The sequence below is a fragment of the Malania oleifera genome, chromosome 4, assembly GCF_029873635.1.
Source record: "Malania oleifera isolate guangnan ecotype guangnan chromosome 4, ASM2987363v1, whole genome shotgun sequence".
Lineage (NCBI taxonomy): Eukaryota > Viridiplantae > Streptophyta > Magnoliopsida > Santalales > Ximeniaceae > Malania > Malania oleifera.
In genome coordinates, this window is record NC_080420.1 from 38,751,409 (window position 1) to 38,778,181 (window position 26,773).

Below are 26,773 nucleotides of genomic sequence, written 5' to 3' on the forward strand. Positions count from 1 at the left end.
CACATGCTATCGGGCTGCACATGGGAGGGGGGGGTATTAAATCTTGATATACATTGTTGGCCCACAACCTAACAGCTTAAGCTTTTAGATAAAGTGGTAATCTAACACCTCCAAACCATCCTCTGGACATACTGCAGTTTCCATTATCTAACCAAGGGTGAAACTATATTTGTTTCACATTATACAAAAAAGCTTGTACAGCTATATTATTTTTTTAAGCTATCAAGGTCCCCAAGTTGTAAGATAAATCACAAATGCCCATGCACAGCATGTATTTAGGCTAATTGACAGAGACCACGCAGAACAATAACAATAGCATGGGCAGTATAAAAGTGGATGACTGTGAAATAGCAACTAAACTTACAACCATATTAATGGCGATGAAGTCATTTCATACAACCAAATGTTCAGAACACCCAGCATACAATTCCCTTAAGCGTCTATTATTGATACCGATTAAAGTTAAATAATTGAAGAAACCATATATTTAATCCCAAGGATCTAAATCTATTTATGATGCCATTGAAGCATAAATTTAACAGCACCAAATCCTGACAATGCAAAGTCAACCTGAAAATTTGTATTTTGTGTACTGCGTCGCATCACAGATTCTCTCAAAGCAGTCAGTACCCTCTGAGCTGGTGCTGAAGCTGATGCTATCATAGGTCCTACAACAGTCATGACAACAATCACAATAAGAAAGGTTTTCAAATCTGTATGACATTTAAAGATAAAATTCGAGACAGCAATACATCTTTATAAGTCAAATTGGAATTTGACCAGATATTATTATTTATAATTTTTCCATTTAGCTTTATCTGCAGGTTAATATGATAAACTGACCTAACTCAGAAGGCATTGTATCTAAATAAACCAACTGCATACCATGTTGCAGCCCAGGAAACACAATACGAGAAAACTGCAACTCTTGAGGCTTTGGTACAACAGAAGTTCTTTCCCATTTAACCAGTACTTTAAGCACGGAACTAGTCCACTCATGCCTTTTGAGTCTACCAGCCAGAAATCCATCCAACTTTGAGAAACCCACATGCATGCTATACACCCCACATGTAAGCTCTTCCCAGAAATTCAGGTCACTCATTTCATTTTTGCCTTCAGATTCTGCAAGAAAATTTAAGCTGTCATTTGATTTTTTTATTTTTTTTTAAATTAAGAAACACACTGGTGAAGAGATAAAAATGAAAGAAATGCACATTTGGTAATGTTTCAGTCTTTCAGATGCACTAGTTTTTTTATAAGAGAAATGCTTCCAGATACATGGGTTAACCCTGAAATAACTAGATCACAAAACATATTCATGCCAATTTAAACAGTTCGATAGGCCTATGCTGATGTGCATGAGTCAAAATATTGTGCAACAAACAACAATAATAAGGCTAACAAAAATCAGCAAGAGTACAAAATACAGCATGAACTAATGGATTTATTGCTATCAGGCATCAGCAATGTAAGATACAATGATGTCAAGTATAGAAAGCAGTATCAGATCATTTTGATCCAACAAATGGCTACTATCCTCAACCCATACTTTTGAGCATTTTCATGTAACATGCTATAGTCTGAACGCCCTTACAAGGTAGTGATGAGTTTCATGCACTCTAAGCCCAGGCCAGCCCATCTTATTTGTTCCATATCTATGGGTGCACATGGGGGTGGGATTTAGGAGTCTTTATGCAGCAGTATGCAGAGAGAATATCATTAACAGTAACAGGGGAGGATTCAGACCAAAGAAGAGGCAGATCAAAATATGATGCAGTAAAAACCAATTCAAGAAGGGGGAGGGGGATAAAGAAAAGGGAACAAGAAAAACACAATAAGAAAGAAGGAAACAGCAAATGAATTCTGAGACATGTACAAAACACTAACAAGACAGAAGGCCCTGGCCATGCTTATTTCGAATTTCGAACAATTAGAAACAAAATTTATATGAATTACCAACCCACAGCAGTAGTTATCCCATGAATGTAGGAAAACAAAAAATCTCAACCTCTTTTTTTTAAATAGTTCCACTGATAAACTCAAAACTTACAAAAGATGCCACTCAACAAGGTTGCCCAGTTGAGTCTTTAGAACTTTATCCCAAACTAAGTGAAATCATTTTGATTGGGAAGATGCAAAAAAAAAAAAAGTCAAAGGCCTGATGTCAGCTCTTGAAACATTAGCTCTAAATAAGAGAGCAATGCTTTAGACAATGTTGGCTCTTTCATTTAATTTGCAATGTGTTATGATTTGGTTATAATGAATAACTGCTTAAAGAAAAGAGAAGAACACTCAATGACCACCTTCAAGAGTGAACAAAATCGAGCAAAATAGATTTTTTCTTAATGAAAACCAAATTGAAAGCTTGAACTTAGAATTGACAAGTGACAAATGAGTCTAGAGGTTTTAAGATAAGTAGAAATAAGAAAGAATATATGGAATACAATTTCAGCCATGCAAGGAGGAAAATTAGAGATAAGATTAAACTTGATAATCAAGAAATTAATAGCACTAGCATATTCTGATATCTTGGGTCTATTATACAAGTGAAAGGAGAAATTGAAGAGGACGTAATACATAGGGGTTGGGTAAAATGGAGAAGTGTTTTGAGTGTGCTGTGTGATTGTAGAATAACCTAAAAATTAAAAGGAAAGCTCTATAGGATGGCAATAAGACCATCCATGCTTTATGGATCAGTGGAATAACATAAGGAAAAAATTAAGGAATGAACATATTTGCAATAAGTTAGGCATAGCACCAGTAGAAAAGATAAGATAAGGGAGGGGTAGCTTAGATGGTTTGGGCATTTAAAATGTAGGCCAAGTAGCACACTGGTAAGGACTGAGCTAGTGACTGTTATCAGTAGTAGAAAGGCGAGGGGTAGACTTAAAACAACATGGAATGTGATAGTAAGGAAGGATTTAATAGCTCCTAAGCTAGCCAAGGAAAATGCCCTCAATCATGTGAATAGGCAAAAAAGGAATCATGCAGCATACCCCACCTAGTGGAACTTAAGGCTTCTTCTTCTTCTTGTAATTTAATTTGCCATACATGTGTATGAAGAAACTTTCTTATAAATAGTGTGAAAAAGCCATGTTGTAAGCAGTTGATGTTGAATTTGAATTTTAGTGAACATGAGTTTCCCCCTTGTATCTCCTCCCTCCTATCTTCTCCTTCCTTTCTCTCTTCAATTTCTTCTTATTTCTCCCATGGCTGCAGACCATTGATGCTGCCCCTGCATCATACGCAGCCGAATGATCCTTGGGCATTCCAGTGCCAACATCGTCATCAGCCAGCACCTCGCTGGATGCCCACCGTCCGAGTCCGCTGACACTCATTTTCCAACAACCGAGTACAACTGGAGCTATGCAGCAGCTTGTGAGGAGTTGGAGGAGAGAAAGCAAGCAGCTGCTGTTGAGGAAGTGAATGCGGCGGTTCACGGCGGCAATGGGGGTGAAGGGTTTTGGTGGGAGGCAAATAGGCAACAATTGACAGAATGGGACTGCAAGAACTGGAGCAGTTCCAAGCATAATTGAAGGAGCTGGGGAGGTGGTGCTGGTGAACCTGAATTCCAGCTAGCTAACGCACATGGCACATCTGAAAGAATGAAACTTCTCATTAGCAAGCTAACACGATTTTCCCACATCAAAGATTTGTAAGACAGAGGAGTCGCCCTGACAGTGTAAAACCTTTCTCCCTTCTTTTTTGTTTCTGTAATCAACTCATTCTAAAATTTTTAATGTTAAAAAATAAAATAAAATAATAATAAATAATGAAAAAACCGGCAGCCCGGTGCACAAAGCTCCCGCATAGGCAAATGAACTAAAAATTAAATAAAGATATAAATAAATTATGATGTGTAAATTCATATATATCTGTACATGATTAATTAATTTGGTTTTTCGGTTTTCCAGTTTGGTTTTAGGCTAGAAAACAACAATAACAACAATACGAACAAGCCTTAAGTCCCACTAAGTGGGGACAGCTATATGAATCCTTTTCTGCCAATCCACAAGGTTTGGGGCAAGAAACTGAAACTAAAACCGAAATTTTTTATTTCAAAGAAACAACACTAAAACCGGAAAACCAAAAAACCAAACCAATGCTTATTTCAGTCCAGTTTCAGGCCAGTTTGCCATTTTTCAATAATTTTTGTACACCCCTAGCTAACACTAACAATGTATTGCAGAGTAGGAGACCTTTTTTAGCTTTATCTCCAAATGTTTTTTATCTTTGTTTTGAAAGTTCAGAAATGATTTCTCACCTGTTCATTACTCCTTTCCAGAATCGGGGGAGGATTTCTTGGCTATATCATTTTCAGATTTTGGGAGGGGTAAAGATGGTAGTTTGTCATTGTGGAGGTGAGTGATTTTTGCAGTTTGTGAGGGATTTGGTTGGAGCAGAGTGCTCAAATTTTTAAAGGAAAGAAGATGACTTCAATTATGCTTTCGGATAGGATTCAGTATGTGGCCTCCTTGTGGACTTCTGCAGCAGGATGTTTCAAAGGAGTTTCTTTTTCAGATTTAAAGCGTGATAGGCTGGCTGTGCAGTTTGATATTATTTTTATAATTTTATTTTTTTGTTCTTTCATCTTCTAAGGAGGATTTCTTATGCTTCTTGTTGTACTTCCTGTTATCCTTAATAAAATCTTCTCTTTTCCAATCCAAAAAAAAAGATTAACACCAACAATCTGCTGCAAAGTAGGAGGCCTTCTAAAGCCTCGTCTCCCAATATATGTCTCGTGTGCATGAGTAGCTCTGTGGATGCGTCTCATTTTTTTCTACACAGTGCATTTGCATAGGGCTTGTGGAATAAACTTTTTTGATTTCTTGGGAAAGCATGGGTTTGTCCAAAGTCAGTGGAGGAGTGCTTGACTATTTCTTTTGCTGGTTTTGGGAAGGGTAAGGATGTTAAGAGGTTGTGGAGGTGTGTGCTCATTGTGCTGTATTATGGGGAATTTGGTTGAAAAGGTTGCTAGAATTTTTTTATCAAAAGAGATCATCAATGGGTTGTCTTTGGGGCAGAGTGTGGCATTTGGCTTCTCTTTGGACTATAACATAGGCTGCTGGCTTGAGGATATCAATGGAGAGTGGTGGGCTTTATTAACTTGATGCTGGTTTTTCTTCTCTCTGTTTTCATGAGAGAGGAAACTTCTTGTTCTCCTTCACTGCATTTGTTCACTTTGCTAGTTTCAATAAAGCTTCTTTTCTATCAAAATAAATAAATAAATAATGTCGTCAACATCATGATTCAAAAATGATAAAAAAAAAAATTCCACCCTAATCTCCATATTGACCACTATCTTAAAAGTGAAACCATTTATGGAAAATGAATATAAAAACGGTAGCTAAAAGCATGAGAAACAATATCATACTGTAAAACAAACTTTAAAAGAGGCTTATGTTATTATAAAATGTCAAGGAAGGCTCCTGCAATTGACAAAAGAGCTATGGGAGTGGCGTAATTTTCCCTAGCAAAAAGATTCAGTGCAGAATTTGAATATGAAAAATTTTATCAAGATAGTAGGAAGCATGCTAGGAATTCCAGAAATTGAACTAAATTGCCAAGAACATGGAGAGCTGGTTAAAACAAAAATGATAAGAAATTTAAAGAAACAAACAAGCATATGGAAAACATAAGCAACTAAACCTATGTGAAACAAAAATAAAATCTAAATCAAAGGCATGCTGATTTCAATGGATAAAAATGTTCAAATCTTCTGGGAAATAAAATATTATTCTCCTCCCTGTACTAATTACGTAAGTCTACTGGGCACTTAGTAGCAGAACTCTTACGAACTGAACAAGGGGGTGATACAGAAGACAGCAGAAGCCGAGAGTCCTCCAAAGTTGGCCAGTGAACTAGGAGGCTCCGCCTTCCAAATGCATCTCGACCAAACCACAAGGTTCTTGAACTATCCTGTAGAAAATAAATCAAGTGTGGTGCTTCAGAAAACAAATGCCTGAAATAGAAAATGCTGCACCATTTGGACTAATTACATGTAAAAACTTACCACTCAAAAGTTACCTGCCAATAGACAACAGCCCATGGGCCCTTAATTGTTGAAAGAAGCTCTGGAACAGAATTTTGGTTTCCAGTAGTGCCATGGCATGCTTTTGTATGTCCATCGGAGTCACAGGAGCAGCACTTTCCCAGAGATTGCATAAGAATTTCAGCATCATTTCTAGAAAAATCAACATGAATTCCGCCAAAAATTTCACCTTCATAAAGAAAGATTCAATGAAAAATCAAATTCCACAGCAAGCAACAAGGAACCTCAGGGATAGAACTTTAAAGAAGCATACAAGAGTCATAAGACTAATATACCTGGCATTGTATGAGATTAATATAATAGCACATGCATATTTTCATCTCACAGAATCTTGTAATCCATTTATAGGGAACTAAAAGGTTTCCCTCCTGTCAACAAATGCTTTTTATGCCTGGAGCAGGAGGAATTGGTTGGTCATGTTCTTCTGCATTTTTCATGAACCAAGAAATTGTGGAACTTAACATTCTCCATTTGCAAAAACAAAAGTGGGTCACTGCAGCTACATTAGAACTTGAACCGTGGGGTTGTAAAGGGACAGATCAAATAAGGAAGGAAATCTCTGTCCATCATTACCCTTGCTATTTTTTTGGTGGTGTAGAGAGAAAGGAATAGAAGAGCCTTTGAAGGAACTATTTCTCCTTGTTAATGATTATTTGGGCATTTAGTATCATTAGTATGTGTTAGAGTTATGTTAGTAAGTGTGGTTAGTAAGGGTATAATGGTCATTGGCATTTACTTAACATATATTATAAATAAGGGGAGAGACCTATCATTGATGTTAGGTCTTCCATTTTACCCCTTTATTCAGCATGGTATCGGAGCACAATCCAACCTAAACCCTACCACCAAACCAAACTCATTCGTCACCAGAAAATAACCTCCCGCCACTGCCCTTCTCAGAACCACTACAACCCTTCAATATTTCACAAAACCAACCACCTAGCCAAAGAAGAACCCTCTAAACTATAACCCTGCAAAATCCCATCACTGGAAACCTACCCACGTGCCTCCATGCGCCGGCTGACCGCTGACAGTCCCAACCCCACGTGCTGGCTTGTGAGGGTTTCCGGCTACCTTTTTCTGCTTTTTCCCTCCAAAATGTTCTGAATTCTTCCATAGACTATAATATCAAGCTATTGGGCATGTCTTTTGTTAAAAAATCCAACCTTTTTTCAACCATGCACTTGGGGCAATCGGTGTAGTTGTTCAGTATTAGCAAAGTTCATTGGTGAGTCTCTTGGAGCAGCGGCAGCATTTACACATTGATTTGGTGGGGCTGTAGCAATGCTATGTCCAGTTGTTGGTCACTCATTCATGGTTAAATCAGTGATTGACTAGTTTGTGCTTGTTTCAGTTGGTCTGAAAGTTCACTTGTGATTGTTTCAGTTGATCCAGAAGTTCACTTTTGAAATTCCAAGAGCATTTTGTTTGCTGTGCATTCCTGATTTGCTGTTCTATCAAGGTTGTGTGTGCATTGGGATGGCATCCTCAAATCCCAAAATCAGGCATTTGTTGGTGAACAGCATACTATAACCATCTCAGTTGTTGGTGACTCATTCATGGTTAAATCAGTGATTGACTTGTTTGTGCTTCTTTCAGTTGGTCTGAAAGTTCACTTGTGATTGTTTCGGTTGGTCCAGAAGTTCACTTTTGAAATCCCAAGAGCATTTTGTTTGTTGCGCATTCCTGATTTGCTGTTGTATCAAGGTTGTGTGTGCATTTGGATGGCATCCTCAAATCCCAAAATTATGCATTTGTTGGTGAACAGCATACTATAAGCATCTCTGAGGAAGAGTATTCAAGGTTCCTATAGTATCAAGCATCCCAACAAGCATCTCGTCACATTGCGTCTTTCTCTAAAAAGGGTAATCCTACAGTTTGTATGTCATTTGATATCCCCACTAGTCCTTGGACTATCAATTCTACTGCTACTGATCATAAGTGTAACCAACTTCTTTTCTACCCTCCAGTATCCTAAAAGTCTACCTCAAGTTACCCTTGCTAATGGGTCCACAACTATAGCTAAGAGGACAGAAACAATAAATCCTATGTCCTCCATCTCTCTTTCTTCTATTTTGTACATTATTAATTCCCCTTTCAATCTCATGCTAGTTGGTAAACTTACAAAGGCACTGAATTGTTTTATAACGTTCTTTCCTGATTTTGTGGTTTTTCAGGATCTGAAGATGAGGAAGACAATAGGCACAGGAAGTGTGGCTCATAGACTTTACTATTTTGAGTGGCTTTCTTCTCTCCTTGCCTACACAACCACTACTACACCATTTCAAATCCATTGTCGCCTTGATCATCTATCCTTGGACAAATTCCTACCTTGAGTTATGTGTCTAGTCTTGAGTGCAAGTCTTGTCAGTTAAGAAAACATCACCATGCTCCCTCTGCTTCCCGGGTCAACAAATGGGCAAATAGTCCTTTCATGCTCATCCATTCTGATGTTTGGGGTCGTAGTCATGCCACGTCAAAATTGGGGTTTTGGTACTTTGTTATATTTGTCAATGACTACTCCAAGGTGACTTGGTTGTATTTAAGGAAAGATATTTTTGAGTTGTTTAACATCTTGTGTGCCTTCTATTCTCAAATAATCATATGCCAATCAAATTACTTCATAGTGATAATGCTAAGGAGTACTTCAATACCAAATTCAGTACCTATACGACTAATTCTAGTATGATCCATCAATCATCTTGTGCTTGCACTTCACAGTAAAATGGAGTTGTAGAATGAAAAAACGGAAATATTCTCGAAGCCACTTGGACTCTATTGTATCAAATGAATGTCCCCAAAGTGTATCAGAGAGATATGGTGCTCATTGCTTAAAAAGAAAAGGGTGACCCCAGGCCATAAGGCTCCCCTCTTCGCGAGGGTAAGGGTAGGATCATCACAGGGTACACAGCCTTACCCTTACTTTTACTTAAAGAGGTTGTTTCCTTGGACTCGAACCCACGACCAACCGGTCACAAAGGAGCAACCTTATTGTTGATCCGAGGCCCTCGCTCAGTCCTCATTACTAGCTCTCTCATTAATAAAATGCCATCCTCTATCCTTGGTAGTAAAATCCCATATTCAGTTATCTTCCCTAAGGCTCCTTTGTTCTCCCTTCCTCCTTGCATATTCAGTTGTATGTCTTTTGTCCATCAGTTAACTTCAGGAACAGATAAGTTAGATCCTCATGCTATCAAATTTATTTTCCTAGGGTATTCCTATACTCAAAAGGGGCATTGATGTTATAGCCTTACTTTACATCGATTCTTTGTCACTACTGATGTCACCTTTTTTGAGTCCACACTATACTACTTTGATTCCTTGAGTTTTGTTGACCTTAATGAGTCCCTTACTCAGCCTTGCCTCCCAAATTCTATCCTAATATCCCCAATCCTCCTACATCTTTATCTAGTTTGAGTCCTCATAACTTGGATCATCCCAATTTACAAGTATACAAATGATGACCCAAGGTGGAGAGCCTCTGCTAGCTTCCACTTCTACGCCTTTAGTTCCCTTGTCAAATGATCCTATTTCCCAAGATGTTGATCCTCCTATTGCTATTTGAAAAGGTAAACGTAGTTGTATCCAACACCCAATCTCTAATTTTTCTTGTTATGATTTTTTGTCACCCTCATATTACTATTTTGTTAGTACTTTGTGTCTTTTGTTGCTCTTCCAAAATCTATTTCTAAAGTCTTGTCCTATTCTAGGTGGAGGAATACCATGATTGAAGAGATGCATACGTTACAATATAGTGATAATTGGGAGTTGGTACCTCAACCTCCTGATAAGTTTGTGGTTGGTTGTCCTTGTGTGCATACTGTGAAGGTCAATCCAGATGGTTCCGTGGCTCGATTGAAGGCCCACCAGTGTATGGTTTGGATTATTTAAACACATTCTCTTATAAACTTGCCTCAGTACGTTTGTTCATCTACTTAGCCACTACTTGTCACTGGCCTCTACACCAATTAGAAAAGAAGAATGCTTTCCTACATGGTGATCTTTAGAAGGAGGTCTATATGGAGAACTACTTGAGTTTGTTGCTCAGGGTAGTCAAACTTAGTACGTCAACTCAAAAAAATCATTATATGGTTTAGAACAGTCTCTTAGAGCATGGTTTGGTCAATTTAGTGTTGTTTCATACTTGAGTTTGGCCTCCAAAAGTTAGTAGATTACTCTATATTTTATCATCATACTCCATCTAGCAGGATTTTGCTAATTGTGTAATTGTGTATGTGGACGATATTGTGATCACTAGAGATGATGATCAAGGCATCCAGGATCTAAAGCTTTTCCTGCAGATTAAATTTTAGACCAAGGATCTGGGACCATTGAAGCATGGTTTTAAGTAACAGCTGCAACAATTACATAACGTAGTTACGTAACTTTTTTGGGTTTCCAATTCCATTACACACCACAAAATTGGTGGGAAGAAAAATCACACTTGTAGCGACCATTCCAGATCGTGACCATTACGTAAAGGCCATGTAGCCGCTACAGTATCATAACGGCAAAAAAAAAAAAAAACTATTTTTTACTTTTTCTTCTCACATTTGTTTTTCCACCCCTTTCATAAATCATTCTCAATATACCATAGGGAGAGAGGGGGGGAAGATTATAATGAGGATGATAATGATACAAAATTTAGTACTTTTTTTTTAAAATACTCACAAGAGATGCATTGATTAACAATTTGATAATACTAACTTGTTAAGAAAATATTTTATTTTGATAATATTAGCAATTTGATATTTATGTTCCATTTTTTTCAATTTCAACCTTCTTTTCTTTTCTAGTTATTGTATATTTGTCTTATTCATATGTCTTATGTGTTTAATAGATTAATAGAGTGTATAATGTATTTTGTTTTATTAATTAATTAATCACACATGAGAATAATGAAAAAGTAAATACACACACACACACACACACACAAAATTTTCTATCAATGGTGGTTTAAAACAAATTAAATTGCCCTTACCAAACAATTTACTTAGTTGAACTAAAGGATCCAAAATACTCTAACCCCATGTGTGTAGAGGCCTTGTATTTGGATTTGTATTGGATTTTGGATAAAATATAATTCAAATTGCATTAAAATTTGTTCAAATCCACCCAAATCCAAATCCAAGGCCCAAATCCATGCTCCCAAACACAGCATAGAACTCTTTCTATGAAGGGTTAAAAGCTTAAAACATGATAATACACTAATACACATAAGGTTTGTGTGCTTGAAAAAAATTCAAAACCATTACACCTGTTTCCTGTTATATAACATTTGCTACTCCTGCTTTCTACTACACTCATTACCATCACGTTCGCTACCCGCCACCGCAACTTAAAACCATGCATTGAAGTACTTATTGGGTACAAAAGTATCGAAATCTCATATGGGAATGGTCTTGTCACAGAGAAATATGTTCTTGATCTTTTAAATGAGACTGGGCTATTGGGATCCAAACCTTTGATACACCCATGGATCCCAATAGTATGTTAGTGCCAAATATGGGTGATTTGTGGCCTAAAATAGGATGGTAGCGAAAACTTGTTGGAAAATTTAGTTATCTCACAATCATTCGGCCATATATATTTTTCGCAACAAGTGTTGTGAGTCAAATTCTCGATTCTCCAAGAACAAGTAACTAGGATTCAATAATTCACATTTTGAGATATCTAAAAAGCGCACTAGTGATAGATTTCTTATATAAAGATCGAGTCACACTCATATTCAAGAATATACATATGCAACTTGGGCAAGTCACCTTTCACCCAAAGATCCACAACCAGGTACAGTATCTTTGTTAGTGGTAATTTGGTTTCTTGGAAGAGTAAGAAAAGAAGTGTAGTGGCCAAGTCAAGTGCTAAGTCCAAGTGTAGGGCTATGGCTCACACTACATGTAAACTTGTTTGGTTGAAGAACATGCTGGAAACTTGGAATAAATGGGTTCTCCACATTCTCAGCCTATGGGTTAATGTGTGATAATCGAGCTGCTACTAATATTGCCTCCAACCCAATCTTCCATGAGTGCACAAAACACATTGAAGTTGATTGCCACTTTGTTCAGGAGAAACTTGTACAAAAGCTCATAACAACCACTTATGTGAAATCTAATTTTCTTCTTGCTAATTTATTCACTAATGCCTTAGAGGTGCTCATGTGAAAATCATTTGTAACAAGCTAGGAGCATATGATACATATGCTCCAGCTTGAGGGGGAGTGTTAATGATTATTTGGTCATTTAGTATTGTTAGTATGAGTTATGTAAGTGTGAGTTAGTAAGGGTATTATGGTCATTCATATTGTACTTGACATATATCCTAAATAGAGGGAGAGACCTATCATTGATGTTAGGTCTTTCATTTTACCCAATTATTCAACATTCCTATTCAAACTATCATGGACCGTTGGATTGCAGTGATCTCTAGCTAGCATTCTAGGTTGGTTCAGAAGGACCCCTTCGTAATCCTTGATTTTCTTGATACTTTTAGTAAGGGACGTCTCTCTCTTGTTGTTCCCTTGGTACTTGGGTGGCATCCCCTTGTACTTGGGTGGCATCCCCTTGATACCTCTTTTAATAAATTTACTCTTTGCTGATTAAAAAAAAAAAAAAATGTCTTGCCAATGCAATTCTAAGTCTTATTCATGTTCTTCGTATAAAATTCTTAGTCCTCCAATGTAGGAAGATACAGTATAGAAAAGCATTTTCTTGGGTTTTGGGGGAGTAAAATAGGGAGGGCATAATGAATTTGAAACTGTGAAAGGAGTACAAATGCCTTGAATTTGTACCTTCAATATTCAAATGCTCTTATGCTTGAAAGTTTGCCACACATTTCCTACAAAACTTCAAGCAAAACAATGGTGCTTGATAAAAAAAAACCATATGCCACTGCTAGGACACATAAAGCATACAAAAAGTCAATGTGACATATCAAGTCAATCAAGTATAAATAAAGGGTAACTGGACCCAACCAATTGTCAACGTCAAGACCATGTGATGTAGCATCAAAGAGAAAAGAAAGAAGAGAGAAGAAAAAGGAAAGGGAAGAAGATGGGAGAAGAGAGCATGTGAAGGGAGGATGGACATTAGCTTCTAAATTCAAATTCACATTAACCACCTTACAACAACACAACCTAATAATATACATAGAAAAACTAAAATAAATAAAATTATGAATAAATTACAAATAAACCCTTTACTAATTAAATAAATAAACTTAAGATACATAAATTAAAAACAAACCCCAGCACAAACACAATCTTCATTAATTATTCCTCAATCTATTGGGCTTAAATCCAATAATCCCTTAACCGAATTCTCCTTAATCAGCCTACGAGAGTCCATCCATTGCCCAGCTTCTTGTTCTTCATCTAGTCTCCCCTAATTGGAAAAAAATTGACCCCAAATTTTGAAATGTTGAAGGATAAAAAACAAGAAGCAATGAACTTTGCCTCTTCTAAAGCCACTACTTGATTGATGCATGAAACATTGTTACTTCGGTAGCAGCAAGAAAAGGAAAAAGTTGAACAGAAAATTGGAATTAATCAACACATTCAGAATGACAAACTCACAAGAGGAATGTTTTCAAGACATTCAATGTCTTCAAGCACATGCATCTCCTTGTTGCAGTGTCTTCAAGTTGAGTAACTTTGACATTATTAAATTGCTAGATTCCTTTTCTTGTTTGGTAGGTAGAGCAGGATTCAAAATAATCTTCTTACCATTATAATGAAATACATATGTATTCTCATGTCATTAAGTCACAATCAAACCATCCAACCAAGGAGAACCAAAGGGTAGATGATCAATATTCATGGGCACAATATCACATGAAACATTATCAAAATTGCCACCCATTTGGAACTGAACACCTTTTACATAGATGTAAAGTAGTGTTATCAACCCCAAAGATCTCAAAAGGTTGTGGGTGGACTTCAAGATGAAGATGCAGGTGAGTGATACCATTTCTAGAACCCACATTCACAAGGCATCTTCCATCAACAACTTTACAAACATTTTAACCACACTTAAAAATGTGAAAGGGTTTGATATTGTGTCCAAACTATGGCAAATTGACAAGGCATCACTTTCAGCTCTCTTTATCCACATTTACAGGGCGTTTTCCATCATTTAGGCCAGGCATTTTATGCACACTACAATCCCAGAGAGCTTTGTAAATTTCCTCTTTACTAGAGCGCATTTCAAGCCAAGCCTCTGTGGAAGGATTAAGAGAGTTGAAAAAAGTGGTGCCATCCACCATTGGCCTCCAAGTCTCTAGCTGAGTATAAAGGTCCTTGTACAAATCACATGTGCCCTTTTTCAATATCCTCTTCCTTAACCAAAGTGTCCCCCTCAATTTTGATACTAGACGAAGTCTTACAAGCCAAGCTTTTTCAAGGCATAATGCTTGCCTATGACCACCTGTCTCATATCCATAGGATGGATAATCATCATATAAATAATAGTGTAGGTTTCATTCTTTGAGTAGGAAAACGTGTTAGTCAAAAAGGATAGTATGACTCCCTGGTTAGTTTGATGTTTCCTAATGCCAAAGCTATAGAATAGCGTAGAAAGCTCTTTAGCAGGAAGGTGAGTGTTCACCAATCATTATATAACTCAATAGCTTTTGAAAACATATTTAGCCTACTTGCCTCTCTTGCTAAACACACATTGCCGACGGAAGTGTGAACAATGAATTCCATTGCTTCAGGATTTACCGCATGACTCTTGTTAGCTTTCATGTTAGCTTACTGCACCTGCTTCATTTGCATTCAATGGTTGTGAATTTGTACATGTGATGAAACCATAGTTTCCTTATGGCTAACTAGTTAAGCTAGTGCATTATAACTAATATTGTGCAGCCCTTCACAAGGCTTGAAAGTGTTATCATAAGACAAAGTGTTGAATATGAGCATTTGCTGTCCAATGGAAGAACTAGTACTTTGATCCCCCTCCTTGGGACATAAGGCCCTGGACTTTTGCCTCCAAGTGATCTATTCCAAATTAATGACCTCAACCAATTCTAGCCAATTCTTTCATGAGCAAAAATCCTCTAGCCTTACTTTGGTCATTGAGTCCCCGACCAATTTCCTCCTCATCAAGCTCCTTGATGCCACTAACTATCATAGTCTTTCAAAAGAATATTCCCAAACGTGTTCCTTTTAGTTTATCTTTCAGCCCCTTCAATTTCAAGGCAAACTTAAAGCTAGTTTTCCCCTTAAAGTGGAGCATAGACCACCAATGATTAACCTGATCATTGAAGACATTGTGCTTGAGCCACATGTTTCAAAATGAAAAGGAGTTGGTTCCCACTCAAATAGTCAAATCCTCCTATATCAAGAATATGGAAGTGATCTACGATGGGCCTAGGTAGGAGACATTGAATAACCTTTGGGAAAAGCTCTACCCATTCTAAAAATATTAGGATTTAGGAACCTATCTATCCTCGGAAAAAAAAAAAAAGGAGATTCCCTAGAGTTGAACCAAGTGAAAGAGCCATCCAAGAGTGGAAGATCAATGAGGCATTCACATTAGTCAAATCCAGGAACTCTCTTCTGCAAATGTTCTCTTAGGATCCCCCGCTTCTTTCATGATGATACAAATCCACACTGAAGTCTCCCCCAATGACCACGGAGCATCCCACCTGCTTTTAACTTACAAAATCTCATTCCACAAGAGCTGTCAAGAGGGTCCTTCACTAGGACCATAGACACATGTGAGGATCCACTAGAAGTTCTCCTCCAAATTCCTGAACAAGAAAGAATCAAAGGACTTTTAATGAGTGATCCAACATTTCCACCATGCTTTCATAAAACAAGAATACTCCTTGCATTTCCAGCAGCTCCAAGGTAAATCCACCCGCAGGACTTATGCCACCCATGAACCATTGACCAAAATCTGACCCCCACAAATTCAATTTTAGTATATCCTAAAAGCAAACAATTTCTCCCAACCCTATGCCAGCCATAAACCATTGACCAAAATCTGACCCCACAAATTCAATTTTAGTATCCTAAAAGCAAACAATTTCTCCCAACCCTTTAAGAAAAGACTTAATTAAAACCCTTTTTGATCTGTCACCAAGTCCCCTCGCATTCCACAATATCGTCTTTCTCAGCATTGTTCACCAAAAGACCCAAGCTACTGCTAGCCTCCTCAACTACAAAGATCCCATTAATCTTGTCATAATTCACTAAAAACTTCAGACATTTGAGTTCTCTATTGGTATCCATTCTTGCTACCACCAAGGGGTTTTTTATGGTAAGTTTCCCTTTCTCTCTTATAGTGTCCAATTTAATCAGACTCAAAGCCCTATCTTCAAAGCCTTCAAAGGACACTCCAAAAGTTTTACTAACCGATTTCATATTTCTGAATAATCCAATCAAAAGAACATGCTCCTTAAAACAAGCACTACCCATGTCAAGCCCTCGCAACACCTTGAAATAAATGGAGGGATTGTCATGCACAATTTCAGCTCATGTGTTGGGGGTTGGAATTAATGCGAACAATCCTCTTATTCCAACGACTTGAAGACTCCAGCTCTAGACTGTGTTCTTCCTCCTAAGTTTTAGCAATCTACAAAAGAGCTTCCTGCAGTGGAGGAAGAACCCCAAAGCTGACCAGTGCCTTAAAGGCACACACTGGGCTTTCACAAAGATTAAAAGAACAAAAGGGGATGGGCCAACAAAGGGGTCCCATGGGGAAAGGCATAAGGGGGTGGGAGGCCGAACTGTGATGCCTCAGGATTACAGCCAGTAGAGCGCAAATCGATGCCCACCCTAAGATCCACAAAGGAACCAAAGGATTTGGGCCTGAGAGGGTCCGGCCCAGAAGAGGTCTTTTGTAACTAAATAGATAGTTTTATGGGGTTTTATCGTTACTTTTAGTAGTTAAAGAAGGAGAGTTGCATTAGGTAGCAAACAGCCAGTGTAAAACTTGTCAGATATGTATGGTAAGAATCCTTACCAATGGGTTCACTGAGGTGTCCCCCTACAAGCAACATGTTGACTTTTACCACCCAAGTGTAGAGAGAAATGGACAAAGGTGGGCTAGGCCAAACCTTTTTAGACAAGAGAGGAAGGAAGTAGGGGAAACTAGAGCTAGGTTAGCAGCTTGGAACACAGGGACATTGATGAGAAAAAGCTTGGAGTTAGTTGATACTACAAATATGAGAAAAATTACTGTGATCTGCCTCCAAGAGACAAAATGGGTAGAGGAGAAAGCAAGAAAAATTGGTAAATTAGGATTTAAACTTTGGTACACTAGAAAAAAAAGCATAAAAATGGGGTGGGAATCAAGTGCCTTGCACCACAGGACCTCCAAGCCGCCAAGATTCCCCAGCTTTGCCGGAGCAACAACAACCAATGGAATCACCGACTTGTCGAAGGAAGATCCTTGCTTCTTCAATTTGAACACTCACACGACTGGGACCCTCTCGTAATGGCTTTTTGCTTCTAATCTGACGCTACCTAAATAGTGCTCCGACACCAACAAACTCGAACACTCTACTCTCAACTACGATGGTTCTCTTCTTCGACTTCATTCGCCTCCCTCCTATGCACTGACATTGCTCCACCGCTGCCAGTAGGGGTGTACAAAAATTACCAAAAAACCGAGAACCAGATCAAAACCAAACCATTTCACATTTCAATTTAGTTTTTTGATTTTGATTTTCTGTTTCAGTATTTAATTTTTTAAAATTCGATTTTCAGCTTCAGTGCTGTTACAGCATGTGAGGAAGTTTTTGACCAGGGAAATTTTTTTGTATCTAGTACTTATGGCATGTGAGGAAGTTTTGCAACATGGGAAGAATTTGGAAGAGAACCAGCACTGCTCTGATACCAAATGATGCAGAACGGCAAGGAGGGCATACTGCCGCTGACTATTGAGAAATTGAGAAATAGGTAAAGAAGTTGAGAAATAGGGAGCAGAAAAACAACAATGTTAAATTTTGAATTCAAAATCATCGAACTGCATTTACATGTTTCCAAACACTAATTTGAAGAAAGATTAAAATACAAGAAATTACAAAGAAACCCCAAAAAGGCTCCTCTGTTACAAACAAACCCCGTGTACGCATAAACCCAGCTACAAATTAAACTAAACACACAAAATAAAAACTAATTAACTAAACACATTTGGGCATCCAACAATCCCTTGACCCGACTTTTTGAAATTGGTACCCAAACATCCATCCAATTCCAGCTTCCCGTGCTACATCGCCACGTTAAAACTAATGATCAGCTATTTAAGTACAAGGACCCTATGGCCAAATGATAAAAATAAAATATTACGCACAATCAGATTAAAACATCCAAATAAAAAAATTGTGTGATCTAAAACAATTGGAATACATACACGATAAGGGCAAAGTGTTGGCCTAACATGGCTTTCGAATCTCATTTTGATGATAACAAGTGAAGGTTGATTTAACATGTGTTGTTAAGTGATGATGTTTCAGGAATGCTTAAATGACAAAGTTCAAAATACCAAAGGAAATGCAAGTTCAACATTACCAAGGACCATAAAGCCACACTCATCTTCAAAATGATCCAAAGGAAGCTCAAGTGGACCAAAATGATTTGGAAACCTAAAATTGATTCAAGCCCAAAGTCTCAGAGGACTCAAAGCAAAAACTCATATGAAGACTTCAAAGCTTAAAGTATTCAAGGCTTTAGGATGAATCTATGTAAGTACTTCTTAGTGAAAATCATGTGGAAATGATTTAAAGCTCATTAGGGTTTGTCTTGGACTAAGAGAGCTTGTTTTAAAACCCTGGAAAATGTTTTAATAAGTAACAAAGCAAGAGAGCTAAGTGTTTTGGAAAACTGAACTGAAAAACAGAAATTTTGTCTGTTCAGGCGACTAAAGTGTAAGCTCAGCCGCCTAAAGATTTTCCTCAGGTGACTGAAAAATAAGTTCAGGCGTCTGAAGATTTTCCTAATGAATTTTTGAAGAAGCAGTGTAACCTCAGGCGACTGACCCTTGTCACCTCAAGCGCCTGACCCTATTTTTAGTTACAATTTCACTATTTTAAAGAACTTCAGGCGACTGACCCTGAGACTTCAGGCGCCTAAACACTGTTAACAACTATATTTTTTAAAAGTTTTAAAATTCAAAATTAAGTTTCTTGTGCCCCAAATTTTGTAAAAACTTGGGAAATACTCCAAGTAAACTTAGGGAACACGAATTAACCTTTTGAGCCTATAAATACATGCTTTCATGAATCAAACTTATACCAAGCAATTGAAAATCTGCTCTTAAGCTAAAAGTTTTCTTGTTCTCTCAAAGCTCTCTCTTGCTCACTTTTGCAATATGAGAATTACTGAAATTCTGAGCTGCTGATCATTCTTCTCTGAGCACTACAATCTGAATTGCTGATTTCCATCTAGAGAAGTATTCCGGTGAAATTGTTCTTGAGCTTCAACTCTATTTCTTTTGATATTTATTATTGAAGTATATAGTGATTTTAATTGTACTAACCAGCTCTATCTAAGAACATTCTTTGTACAAAAGATATTTGTTTCTTGTTTCCTGTTTCTTGACAGTTCAGGTGATTGGATCGTTGTAACCGAGCGTGGGATATCGCTTGGAGAGGGGGCTCCACCCTAAATGAGGGTTGCAATCGGTTTGTTCCGCCCGGAAAGGAACGAGTTAGTGGAATCCTTAAGTGGTCTTGCCTAAGGCAAGGACGTAGGCTAAGAATAAGCCGAACCTCGTGAAAAATTTCGGTCTCACTCTCTACCCATTTCTATTTAAATTTCAGCATATACAAACTGTGATTCAAAGTGCAGGTTCACTGAAAATCTGAGATTGAGAAGAGCTTTAAGTCTAAGAAAGTACGTTGGTTAATATTTTGCGGAAACCTTAAAGGGAGTACGTTGATTAACCGTTTGCGAAAATCTTAATTAACAGGGGCGCTTAAAAATCATTCATACAGGGCTATAAACTGAAAATTGGCAAACGCTAAAATAAGAAAGTGCTGCAAGCTTTCACAATTTTGTTAAGTATTGTGTGATTGGGTAATTGTTTATTGTTTGGTTTGTGATTGGTATTTGGTTTGTATTTGGATTGTGATTGATTTAACATTAAGTCATTCTTGTGTGTTTGCTTAAGTTTTCAAAAGGTTGGAAATTCAGAAAAACACTTCAAAGAATTTTTATAAACCCAATTCACCCCCCCTCTTGGGAGAACACCATGACTTTCACAAAGTACTAAGTCTCAACAAGGAAGTGCAATGGGAAGCACAGCTGACATGAATTCAAACTATGACATGGTGGACAAGGATAAAAGAATCTACACATAATATATAAAGTTTCATCTCCTGTAAGATAAAACTATTGCTTTCATTAAGCAATCTAGGGGCAAACAATCATACCATTGTAAATTAGGATATTCCCACATGCATCCACCAAAGGCTGAATAATGGGATCAGTTCCTCTGAGCTGTAAAGTGGCACCAATAAAGTGCAGTTCTGGAACACATTTTCGTACATCGAAACTATTTTGTAGCCAGCAAGATTCTCCATTTGCAGAATACAAGCAATCAAATTTATTCCTACAACATTGCAAACAGGATCCATTCCCTTTTATTTCATCCCCTCCCTCCATGATAGAAAAAATGTCTTGATCCTCCACAGAGCTTGAAATCCTTGAATGAAGGAAAACCTTCCTGCTTCCCAAGCTATCAGGACCCCTTCTCTGTAAAGCTGCTTCAAGATCATGCACCGAAAACACAACCTGATGTACCAGTTGAGATTAGTCACTTGAATCAAACACTTCAACCTCAAGAAATATCAGATGGCACCATCAACATGTCTCCAAAGAAACTAAATAAAATATTATGTTTCACTAGACCATGATGCATAATCAAAACCTAAAGCAATTGCAGCAGACAATGCCAAACAAACAGTCCTCATGAAATTAACCTGTAGACCTAGAGTGCTCTTCCTTTTTCTATCCATGGAAACAGAAAGTATGACAATTACTGTCAAACAATACTAAACAAAATAGCCATGCCATCCTTTTTTTTTTTTTGGAAAATTGTGTCAGAATACAACATTGTGAAAGGCTAATGCACCCATAAGCTTGATATGGCACAAAACAAATACAATGACAAAACATTATTTAACCTTGGAGGATCTTTTGGCAACCTCTTTTTCTGGATTTGAGAGGAGTAGAGATGGTTCGGTGCTGTGAAGGTGCAGGTTTTTCTCTGTTTTGTGTGAGATTCAGTTGAAGACGAACACAAGTATATTCATGGGAAGAATATGTCTTTGTCTATCCTTTGGGACGATCCAGTGTTTGGCCTCGTTGTGGCCAGTGCTGTTTTGATTTTCCTTTTTCTTCAGTTTTTTATTTTCTATGAAGGATTTATTATGACAGGATCTAGCATTAGCCTCGTTGTGGGCAGTTTTGTTTTGATTTTTATTTTCTTCAATTCTTTTATTTTCTAAGGAGGATTTATTATGCTCCTTTTTTGTACTATCTCTTCTCTTCAATAAAAATCTCTTCTTTTTCCACCCAAAAAAAAAAAAAATTCTGATCATGTTCGAGGAAGACCCACCAATGCACCAACACTAAGAACTTGATGTGATTTTAGTTAAGGGCACTACGAGGACTAAACAAGTAAGGTGGAAAAAAAAAAAACAAAAACGCATGTCCTTTAAGGTGCTACAAAAATCAGCATTCATGCGTGTAGGCTCTATAATCAGCGTTTATATTAAGTATGGGCCATAAACTTCGTGCTAGCAATTAAGATACTCAAATAAATTTAAAAACAAGGGGAACTAATGATACCCATTTGGCATTGAACAAGTTTAACATACAAATTCTATCAAGATTGAAGACGATAGGCTATTGCGGACAAAGAAAAAATAAAAAATAAAAAGATAAGACCATTCGAAAACAAACTAACTGCAGTAAGTGTATTGAGGGAGTTGAAAGCATACTTGATCATCTTTGGAAGGCGGCGGGGGAGTGTAATCCGGGAGCAGAGATGATAAATCAATACGAACGCCGGAGATGATCAACGCGATTCCGCACATCTCTGTTTCCCTTGCTTCTGCTCTGAGCTGTTCGCTACAGTATGGATTTGCCCCGGGGGGGGGGGGGGGGGGGGGGCGGGGGGTAAAAGGGTGTTGCGCATGGCGGCAGCGTCACAGATAGAGAAAATAATTATCATTGTGACCCTCAAGCATCTGCCTCCGTAGCATAGTGGTAGTGCGTTCGCTTCGTAAGCGAAAGGTCGCGAGTTCGATCCTCGCCGGGGGCTCTGAATTACGTTTTTGCAATTTTCTGCGTGGTGCAAAGCTAAATGATGCATAATAAATAACATGTCCTATTGAGAGGTAAAAAAAAAATAGAAAACAAAACAGAGAGTTGTAATGTTTTTCCAACTATAAATTTGGAGAATCATTTTTCTCATTTTGCTTTTCAATTTGCATTTCAACATTTTTATTTTTAATAAAGAAGTTATTTTTGTAGCATTTTATAAATAAGAAGTGTAAGAACTCAATTTAAAAGAAAGCATAGTACTTTATTTTTATTTTTATTTTATTAATAATATAACTCCTCTAACAAAAGAATTGTACATGTTTTTTTTTTTTAGTAGGCCAATAACTTCACATGGTTAGGTATTCTTTCATCTCCTCACGACCAAGGACTTAAATTTTGATTTCGATGGAAATTTCGATGGTCTCAATTTACGAAAATTTTGATTTTGATTTTGATTTCGATTTAAAGAAATTACGAAAATTTATAGTAAATGATGGAAATTTACAATAAAACTTTAGGAAATATTAGAATAGATGATTATGCTTAATATGGTATCAAAATACATTAAAAAATGCATACATGACATGTTTCTAGTGTGTAGGATATTAAACTGCATATCACGAAACAAACAATGAACTGAAAAACATTCAAATGATTATAAAGTTTTGAAACTATTCCTTTAAGATTTAAGGCAACAAATTATCATTTAAACAACTACATTTTCAATAAAAATTATACATTTAATGATCTAATACCACATGGGCTTTCTTGGTGGCTCAAAGTCATTTCCCCTATCCCTATCATTAGAATTTCGATATGACATATATTGTTTACAATAATCACTCTATGTCATATAATTTCCAAAATATTGAGTATAGGTGTACATGTGTTGTTCATACTTCTCCGTAGTCATTTAGTTCATGGCAGTTTCTACTCGTCCAAAAGATCTTCGTGTGCTAGGATTTCTTCTTGCAGGTTCTACTTGTTGTGTATGTCCATATGATTGTTTTGCATTTGCATACTGGTCATACTCATACCCATATTCTTGACATGTTTGTCCATACCCATAAACATGTGGTTGCCAATTTCCATATTGTTGTGTCTGCTCATTTGCATAAGAAAATGGTTGGTCATATATAGATTGTGAGGAGCTGTTTTGTGTAGATTCATAACCACCGTAACTATTAGAGTTGTGCTCTGTTCCTATACTCATAGATTCCGTTCTAAGGGAAAAGGTATCCTCTTCTATTTGATGCATCTTCCCTTTTCCTTTTCTACGACTGTACTGCCTATCAACTGGACGTGTTTCTCTTTGTGGACCCTCATCTTCTAGTTGGGAAGGACATGCATATTCCACTTCTGGTCTATAATCGTGCCATCCTTCATTTCCTCCATAGTCCCCACCATCACCACCTTGCCCACTACTACCGTTGGGGTTAGATCCGTCACCACCAGCATCATCGTCGTCATTATCATCATCACCACCAGAAGGCATAGTGGATGAAGTTCCATATTTAGATCCAAAATTCATTTGAGAATCATCACTACTAGATATTACTTCTTCTATCATTACCTTATTAACATCAATGTCAAAGTCATCTTGTGCATGCTTGGCCATTTGTGGATGAGGACTTCCGTCTCATTCATCAAGATGGAATGGCCTAATCCGTTGAAAAAGTGGATACTCATCCTCATCACCCAATTCAATTGATATGTCAAGAAGGTCCAGGGGATCTTGTTCAGCCACTTTGTCTATTTCGGCCTCCATATCTTTTATTCGAAGTTTCATGTTGTAATAACAAAAAACAAACTGTTGAAGTCTGTTGTAGGCTAGTCTATTTCTTTGCTTTGTGTGAATAAGTGCAAATGTGCTCCAATTTCGTTCACAAGCTGATGAAGATGCGGTTTGTGACAAAATGCGCAATGCTAGCTTTCTTAGGATTGGAGCACTTGATCCATACATCATCCACCAATCAGCTGTGCAAGATGTTTTAAGAACACAAGTTAGTATTTAATACTTAGTAGATTGTACTTGAAGTTTGTAACTTTGTATTGTACATTTATATAAAAATACGTACCAAGTGCCATGGTTGCCCTAATTGCTTTAGCAGCTGCTTCTCCAAAGCTTCTTTTAGCATCTCTAAATATAATAATCTAAAAAAAATATTGTTATTAAATAATTAAACATGGATTAAGACTCATTTTATTTAAATTTATTTTAAAAATATACCTCATTTCCAATTTGATCCAGGCACGAGGAATGTGGCTCAAGGGTGTTAAAAATTTTGTGAACTGCATCAAGAAAATAAGGATCTTCCCCAACACTTTCTTTGTATTGACATTTTGGATTTAAGAAATAAGCTGCTAATCAAATAAAGTAAAATATAAATATGTAATAAGTATTTTGATATATGAATTTCTTGAAATTTATAAATATTTTATACCTGCTGCATGAAAAGGATGCTCAAGGGTTCTTTCCCACATGATTTTTAGAACCCATCTTGCACTTCTTGCACCTATTTCAATGGCCTCTTTCATCACGCTTATTGCTTCAAACACAACTCCTAATGTTGGCCACACTTCACTGTCAACTATACGCAATACTCGATATATAGACTCATAAATGTTACAAACTTTTGTCACTCGATCCCAAAATTGATGGTTAAGAACTATACTTTCAATTTCTCTACCCATTTTTATTCGACTAAAAGCATGCTCAGCCCATTCATCAGATGTGAATAGAGATTTTAAACTTACTTTTTTTTTTTTGTAAGCTATCAAGTGCAATGTAGTTTGTAGCAAATCGTGTGGCCCCTAGACGCACAATATCCCCTTGACAGTGCTCCCTCATTTTAGCAAGCAACCATTCATGATTATATATAAAATTAGTGATATGTCTCCCCTGCAAGATCACTATGCTTATTGCCTCTCTTTTTCCGATCTCTTCAAAAATGAGATCAATACAATGAGCGGCGCAAGGAGTCCAATACAAGTTGATTTTTTTCATTAATTTTAGACCCGCTTTCTTATAGGCACTACCATTATCGGTCACCACTTGGACAACATGTTGCTTTCCTACCTCTTGCACAACATGTTTTAATTAGGAATATATGTATTCATGGTCTTTTATTTTGTCAGAAGCATATATCGACTTTAGAAAAATTGTGCTTCCTTTCGAGTAAACCATGAAATTTATGATGGATAATTTTGTAGGGTCTGTCCATCCATCACACATTATAATGCAGCCATACGTGGCCCACTTTTTCTTCACTTCTTGTACGTGGTCTTTCATTTCTTTTACCTCTAAATCAAGGTATTTTGTTCTGATTTCTTAGGGTGTCGGGGGATCTACTCTCGTTCCAGCTGATTGGCAACCCCATACCATGTTTTTAAAATGAGGTGATTTTGCCTTCTCAAATGGAACATTATCATATATAAAAAACTTTGAAATCAACCTATTCATTTATTTTCTTTTATTTTACCTCCTTTGAATAAATTTTTTAAGTTTTTTTGTTTTGTTGCATCCGACTTGTAATATTGAGAAGGCTTTGAAATATATGGTTATATGTCTAGTTCTCTCACACTTTAAGATCGCCTCATCGGAGGTTGCCCTGCACTACTACCAACCCCTGAACTGCCTCCTTGTTGGCTACCTGCAAACCTACGAGATTGGTCTCTTTCTCATTCCGTATGTTTTGAAGCATAGAATGCTTGACGATATGCAGACCTTTCATAGGAAGAAATGTCAGGCGGGTATGCAATATCGTCAACATCATCAACTTCATCAATTTGTTGTGATTGCATCAAGTTCCCACGCAATTTATTTTTCATTTGATCCATTCTTTCTATTTTGTTGGCCTTAGTTGTTGTTTTTCTTTCTAAAACAATTCTCATTTCCTGCTTAACTTCCGGAGGTACTTTGTCGCAGAATTTTATATTATGTTGCAGGTAGTAATTTGTTAGGTGCATTTTTAATCTTGTTGCACCACCACTCTTCATTTGTATTCCGCAGTATTTGCAAATAAATCCATTATTGACATTGGGCATCGGGTATCCATGTTCCCATGCTGGATTTTGTATTTTTCCTTTAGACATTTTTGTAGATAATTTTACTTTCCTATAAGGTAACAATGAATCAAAAATTAGGTGTTAAATTAATCAACAATTTTAAAAGAAAATTATTTGAGATGTTTTATTATCAATATAATATTAATAAATAAGACAAACATTAAAATATTAAATTAAATTTACTAAATTTAATGATAATGTACAAAATTACCAATAAATTATGGAAATTAAATTAGTCAAATAAATGAAATAATATAAACTATATTAAGCTAATACGTACTTTAATTTATTTAATTACTAGGCTATACTGATTAGGTGTTAAATTACTCTAAATTTGTTAAAAAAAAATTATTTGGATGTTACTCTATAATTTTAAAATA

At 36.9% G+C, this 26,773-nt stretch overlaps 2 protein-coding genes and 1 non-coding gene across 6 annotated transcripts in view; 1 reads left to right on the forward strand and 2 right to left on the reverse strand.

The window, feature by feature from the left end:
- Window positions 1–22,144, reverse strand: part of LOC131154429 (uncharacterized) — a 59,508-nt gene extending 37,364 nt beyond the window's left edge. For 3 of the 4 annotated variants that reach the window (XR_009136434.1, XR_009136435.1, XM_058107196.1), the window contains exons 1-6: window positions 22,001–22,136; window positions 20,429–20,789; window positions 6,028–6,221; window positions 5,796–5,919; window positions 844–1,122; window positions 571–668 (exon numbers count right to left, since the gene is read on the reverse strand). Coding sequence is in view for 2 of the 4 variants with exons in the window: in XM_058107196.1 (XP_057963179.1) it covers window positions 571–668; window positions 844–1,122; window positions 5,796–5,919; window positions 6,028–6,221; window positions 20,429–20,789; window positions 22,001–22,096 (1,152 nt within the window). In the remaining 2 variants the exon portion in view is untranslated. Of the gene's footprint in view, window positions 1–570; window positions 669–843; window positions 1,123–5,795; window positions 5,920–6,027; window positions 6,222–20,428; window positions 20,790–22,000 lie in introns of all 4 variants that reach the window. The other variant, XM_058107197.1, reaches the window with a different exon arrangement.
- Window positions 22,145–22,251: 107 nt separating this feature from the next.
- On the forward strand, window positions 22,252–22,323 carry TRNAT-CGU (transfer RNA threonine (anticodon CGU)). The gene has a single exon. It is a non-coding gene; the product is annotated as a tRNA-Thr (tRNA).
- A 915-nt stretch (window positions 22,324–23,238) lies between these two features.
- LOC131153763 (uncharacterized) lies at window positions 23,239–23,943 on the reverse strand. Its single transcript, XM_058106220.1, has one exon. It carries the CDS (start codon window positions 23,941–23,943, stop codon window positions 23,239–23,241), a length of 705 nt encoding a protein of 234 aa, XP_057962203.1.
- Between the last annotated feature and the right edge of the window lie 2,830 nt (window positions 23,944–26,773).